The following is a 6,756-nucleotide window of genomic DNA, read 5'->3' as shown; positions in this document are numbered from 1 at the left end:
ACATATCTATTCATTAGTTAGCCCCAGTGACCATGTCCGACTCATTACCACACACTCCTCAATGGGACCAAAAGGTGGATAATTAGAGCGTCTGAGTTTTTTTTTTCTTTCTGTCAGCGCTGCCCCCAATCATCCCCACCCCCACACTCACACACACACACATGCAAACAAACAAACACACAAACATCTCAGTGCCAATTACCCAGCCTCCACTAGTGAAGTGGGGTACCAACACTGCCCACTCCAGTGCTCCAGCGCCACTGCTCACAGAACAGCCGTAGCCTATACATCCTCAAAGGACTCCTATAATGCATGCAGTGCACCATGAGACACACATCACACACTTACAGTTCAGATTGCGTATCATGAATCCCTCTCTAGAGCGCCACCTATGGGCCCATCACGGGCGCTCTGACCACAGCTGAATTCAAGTACGTCATCATTGCTCATACGCTTTCACAAGGTGCAAAACATACAGTACAAAGCCGACACCAAGAAACAGAAGCTAACAATCACGTATTTCCCAATTAAACACAGATTACAGCAGCCAGGCATGCAGTAGTCAATGCAGTACATCAAGGCCACAGCAAGCAGGACATCTTCAAAAACGATTAAAACTGGGAGGGAGGCATGTTTACTGGGCTATTCCTGTTCTCCGAGACTTTCCGCACTAGGGTTCAGCCAGAGGATAGGGCACACACACACACATGCTGTGGTCCAGCCAAAGGATAGGGCACGCACACACACACACACGCACACACACAAACACGCGAGGAGGTGGAGTGACCAAACCCAAAAGCATCTGGCCTGGCAGGTGACATATGATGTAATACACACCAGTTCAACAGGAGTTTGACTGCCTCATATAAACATCATGTCATTAATATAAGTAATAGAGAAGTACATACAAATTCATTCTTCCTCACTGTCTGTGTGTGTGTGTGTGTGTGTGTGTGTGTGTGTGTGTGTGTACATGCATGTGTTTTTTTCTTGTTATTGTTGTGTTGGGGGATATCTCCAAGCTAGCACAGATATTTAATTTCATTCTCCACTGGCTTACACAAAGCGAGGCAGACATCCTTCTGAATTTGCCTGTTAACCAGCTTCTATTCATCATGTCGACAATAGCCCCAGCTATCCAAGGGTAACAGAGTTTTTATTTGTTGTGTGTGTGTGTGTGTGTGTGTGTGTGTGTGTGGGGGGGGGGGTTATGTGAGGAGATGAAAATGGGACATATTTATATTGAAGCCAAATATTCAAATTGAGAACAGCTTAACTATTTGAGCAGATTATGTACGACTTGATCTTAGGCTATAAGTAAAGCCTAGATGGTTGAAACATGACCAAGGCTACAGACGTTTTCTCAGATTCACACAAGATTTACAGTAACTAAGCTAAAACAATACAGGTTCAATACCAGCAAAAAAGGTTTCGTTATTTTGCTATTTGGGAAACCTGTGCATCCAACACATACAACAAAAATAATGGTCCCGTACTTTTTGTCAGTAAACAATAATATGGTCAAGTGGATTTACACCCGATGAAGGTCTGATATACAGTATCCCTGTCAACGGAAAAATGGACATAAATAAAGTGCATGTGTTCCCTTGCATACAGAGTACAATAATACACAGAAATATCAACCCCTGGCTGCTTACAGTAATATAGAATGTAATTATCATAGTTTAAGTCTGATTAGGCAGGAATTATTGTGGTCAAATGATACTGACTTCTGCACAATGATGTTTTTATCCAGCCGAGAGAACCCGGTTCTATAAAGCAGTGCTCGTGAGTTGTGGGGACAGCACCATGATGTTTTTATCCAGCCGTGGAAACCCGGTTCTATAAAGCAGTGCTCGTGAGTTGTTTATCATGGTGCTTTTTTGTGACGTGAATAAAAAACATTTGGCTTCCTAAGAATAAGCACCAAATCAGAACACCTTCTGCCATGTCCCCTTTAACTCCTCAACACATATGATCTGAGCTCTCTCTCACACACACACATAGAGACAGATACACACACACACACACACACACACACACACACACACACACACACACACACACACACACACACACACACACACACACACGCGCACACGCGCACGCACATCTAGAGAGGGGCCTGGCAGGGGATAGATCAGGATGATTTGTACTTGGGGTTACATATTTACATGTGCCAAGTCATGCAATTAGTGTAGGAGTTATTGATGAGCTCCATACAGGGAGCAGAAGAAGAGCACGCCTGGGGTGATACATCTCTCTCCACTCAGGCTGCTAGCCTACACACAGATCACGCATGTGATCACACACACACACACACACACACACACACACACACACACACACACACACACACACACACGCATGCACGTATAGTGACTAATACGGACTCACAAATGTGCACATAAACACACAAAAATACTTTTTCCATATATGCAGAAACCCAAGCCTACATTATATCCACATTGGAAAATAGACCCCAACATTTCCAAGCAAGTGTCAACGAGTAGTAATTATGGGCAGACTTCTGATGATCAGGATCAAGCTAGATTAAGTCATATTTGTCAGCGCTGCACCGTGTCACCGATTTCAGCCCAAAGGCACAATCAACTTGCCATTGTGATTACTTTCATGAAATCACAACACACTCTCCGATGACTATTTGTTCAGACCTGATCTCAAGCACGTCGGGTCACTATACTCGGAGGATGGAGACGCAAGATTATGTGAACCATGCTGCCCTCAACAGGCGATTACTAGTAGGACAACATCAACATTAATCGCACAGCGCATCCCTTACGCTGTATCTGAGGACAAAACAAAGCTTCGGCACAAACTTGTTTTTTTTTTTTTTTTTTCGTAAACGAATACAAGAAAGTTGAAACTACTAATATGAAATTAAATAAGACGAATGCTGAAAACTGCATGAAATTCCATTAACAGGCATGCTACTTCAAACTAATCACAGTCTATAATAAAATATTCAACCGAAATAATGAATTCAGCAACATAATGAACTGTGCAAGGTCGCTAGAGCCATAATTTCTGATTTATCTGACGCACTTCTGAAGTAATGCAACAAGAGTAACTGCTCTGACGAACCGCACACTGACAGGACGGGGCCCGGGGCGCGCATTTACAATGCATCCCTATCGATTTGTGCGTGGATAATGTACCCATAGAGTTTTAAAACTCCATCCCGCCGACAGGAAAAATGACCCCTTTTAACAGCACAATGAATCCGTTTCGTGTCACCTCCGGCGCTGTGGAGAGAGACGGCCCATTTGCGCGCCCTCTCGCGCAGCACCTGCGAGTTCACTAATGAGGGGTGTTCATGACCCTCATCTCGAATCCGGCCCGCTGGGCCAAGAGGTCCAACCGAAAAAAAAAACTAATTTGGTTCTGTCGGAAAAACAGCCTTCAAGTGATATTAAGACGGAACTATAAATAACCAAATGGACACCAAAAGTGGTTCACTCGCACATTCTTATCATATTTCTCATTTTAACAAGAGACTGACCACATAATAACCAACAAGTAACACTGTTTTAAATGGAAAACAAACACACGAGTATTCCGAGCAAACATGTAGCAGTGTTGCTATGCCCTGCCCGCTTCTATTGAAAGTTCTGGTGCGCGCAGGGTTCCGACACAGGACTACCACAGCATGCTAATGTCACAGGCGTCTTGCCGTGATTACACTTAACTTGGAGTAATCTACAGCCACAATGCAAAAGCAATTCCCTATATACCACGCCACCAAGAAAGGCAACATGTTATTTGTTTTCTATTATATATTAATATTTCTATTGATATCTGTGATCACATAATCACAAATGCACCGTTGTATGAATCTAAGCTGGTGTGTTTAACGAGTGAGACGCACGGAATGGGCACAGCAAGCTCGCGGAGGAGCTCGTTTCCTGCCAGTAGGATATTTTATAACACAATTTCTTCGTGTAACAGGTTTGCGCATTTTCATTAATTCATTGTTCCCTTTTACACCCCTGGTGAAAATGACAAGGAAACAGAGAGTTAAATCCGTCGTATGAAGTCCGTGCATTTGAATGCAGAGGTCGCGATGGACAGTTTTCAAACTCTCAAGTCATTCCAAGACGCAACGCGGTCGCGTTTATAAATAGGAAAAGGATTGGAGGCAACCTTATAATTACGAGTCCCTGCATCCACAAAGGAGACGACTTGCCGAGAGCACCCTATCAGCCAGACTGGTTAAGTTAGACAAATTGAAACTTTGAACACATAACTCAGCCGAAACAACCGCCACATCGACAAACTAGCATACATTTAGAGGTAAACATGAACTGACGTTGGTTTATCCAAAATAAAACCAGCGATATTTTAGGTTAAGTATAACTGCGTGATGAAATATCCACTGACCACTGTCCATTTGTTTGGATGGAAGGAAAAACAAAACTGGAGGTGTGCATTCAGGACAGACAGTAGCCTAGCGTGATTAACTCCGCAACGTAACATATTTCACTGTATCAGCCAACCGTGACATTTCAACCTTACCTTTGAACACTTGTCCCCTGACCGAGACCAGCAAACTGACAGCAGTGAAAAAACAAGTCAGAACTTTATCCATCTCCGTAGCGTCGCGGAGGTTCGCCCCAAACGCGGGGGTTACACGAGCAACTCTTCACAGGTGTCTCCGTCCGTGTGCTAGGTTTCGTCTTCCTGGTGTTTAACGGTGACCTGGTGTTTAACGTTAACCGTTATCTCTCTGCTGCCCCGGAGTACCTGTGACCGACTACTTACGACTCTACTCCGACTTCAAGATTTCCAGGAGGAGCCTTAAGTCTTTAGTCAAGCAGAGGGAGGTCGCTTTCCTCTCCGACAGAGGGTGTCTGCGAGCTCTCTGAGCAGTAAGTGCGCTCGCTCTCTGTCTCTCGCTCGCTCGCTCTCTGTCTGAGAATGTGGGCTCGCGCAGCGCTGTATCTGAATGCACAGCTGTGAGCTCAGTCTGAGCGCGGGTATTTGCTTGACTGCAGGCGGGAATTCACCAAAGCCGTTGGGACTACTAGGCTGGTGATTTCGTGGAGAAAACCTATGTCTAGATAATTGGCATTCTGTTGAAAAACAAGCTTCAACATTCTGATACAAATATTAAAAAAAGACCCTGATTTTAAATATCAGGGGCCGGTTGCACAAAGCACCTTAAGTTTTGTTCCTTAAGTATCAACCTTAAGGCTTAATTTCTCCTTAGGTAAGGAATTTATTTAAGGGCGTTGCACAAAACTTCTTAAATGGTATCCTTAGGAAAGGAACTCCGTTAAGTGATTTACTGCATTGAAAGCGGTTTTCTGGCACGAAAATTCTACAGTTTCCACGGAGATTGTTTGTTTGCTAATTTGCGCTTGCTTTTCTGAGGGTGAAATGCGGGACTGTCCAAAATAATATCAAGCTGTGTGCATTTGTCTATGAAATGGGATAGCGAATAACACATTACAAGTCTGAGTGTAACTAGTGTAACTAACTTTGACCAGTTTGACAGGTGACGGCCAAACACGGCGCACCTTAGAGCAGTGACATTATACTTTCACGAAGTTAACGATGTATCTACCTACCTATCAATAGCTAACGTTAGCAATAAATAGCCTACGTTCAGCCAAGTGTCTCTGGTTCAGCACACTTGTTGTAACTAGCTTGCTAGTAAGTTATGCTATTAGCCAGCAATTAATCCACCAAACAATAGCCTAATGATCTTATAATCTTACCGTAATAATTTTCGGTGACATTTATCCATTCATCAAGTGAATCCTGATATAGACATGAACTGAACAATACGAGCTAGCTAGTTAGATATTATCCTGCGCTGTGTGTGCGCTATGATTTTTGCTGTCATCTGCAGCAAAATAAACATTTTTTTTGTTACAGTAGGCTACGTGTTGTTGACTGGGGCACCGAACCAAAGCTCATCGTAAGCTTCAATTAGGGCGAATTGAGTAGCCTATGTTATCATAGGCCTAAATAAACTAGGCTACATAACGAATTCTGGTCGGCCTATTTGATAGAAGAGTAATGATATTAGCGAAAGTTTTATTTTCAATTGCCAAAAGTGGTTAATTAACTTAAATTATCAGCATTGACTCTGATAATAATATGCTTAAGGTAGGGTCAGAGGTCCCTTAGGTTTTTCCCCTTACTTAGGCTGCTAAGGTCGTTTGTGCAACGGTTTAAGGGATTTCTTATAAGATAAGTAGAAAACCTTAAATACTTAAGGGAAAATGTTAAGGAAAATACTTAAGGGTGTTTGTGCAACCGATCTTATCTTAAGGGGGCCTTAAGTCAAATTTTAAGGGAAAACCTTAACTTAAGGTGCTTTGTGCAACCGGCCCCAGTTCTTTATGAGATATTACCAAGCTGAGGTAGGCTATGTTTGGATGGGGCTCTAACCTGTGAATTAAAATGATCCCATCCATTGCTAGCTGCTACGGAATGATGCTCTCTACTCTACTCCTTCTCAAGTATCCTATCCAACAAAAATATTATGAGAATAGGCCCTAGTTTACCACAGCGATTCTCCTAGTGCCGCTGATGGGGTGCCACTTCTGTTCCGCTTTTGGGTCCCCATCACCTTAGATTAACGTGTTGTGAATATTAACTTAAAAAGATTATTGTAAATGAAGAAAGAAGTATAACTGAATAGCCTACATTTTAAAAAGTGTTTGGCCTACCACAACTGGAAAAACGTTTGTTGCCAACCTGTCAGTGGGGTGCTGGAAAACCGGT

General features: G+C 43.0%; 1 protein-coding gene across 1 annotated transcript in view; it reads right to left on the bottom strand.

The window, feature by feature from the left end:
• LOC134075185 (receptor-type tyrosine-protein phosphatase mu-like) overlaps nt 1-4,690 on the bottom strand; it is a 165,519-nt gene extending 160,829 nt beyond the window's left edge. Inside the window, 1 exon segment of the mRNA XM_062530715.1 lies at nt 4,537-4,690. Coding sequence (XP_062386699.1) covers nt 4,537-4,609 — 73 coding nt within the window. The 5' untranslated portion in view covers nt 4,610-4,690.
• Between the last annotated feature and the right edge of the window lie 2,066 nt (nt 4,691-6,756).

The sequence above is a fragment of the Sardina pilchardus genome, chromosome 2 (assembly GCF_963854185.1).
Source record: "Sardina pilchardus chromosome 2, fSarPil1.1, whole genome shotgun sequence".
In the NCBI taxonomy this organism is placed as follows: domain Eukaryota; kingdom Metazoa; phylum Chordata; class Actinopteri; order Clupeiformes; family Clupeidae; genus Sardina; species Sardina pilchardus.
Note: the sequence above shows the minus strand (reverse complement) of the source record. Positions and strands in the feature narration are given on the sequence as shown.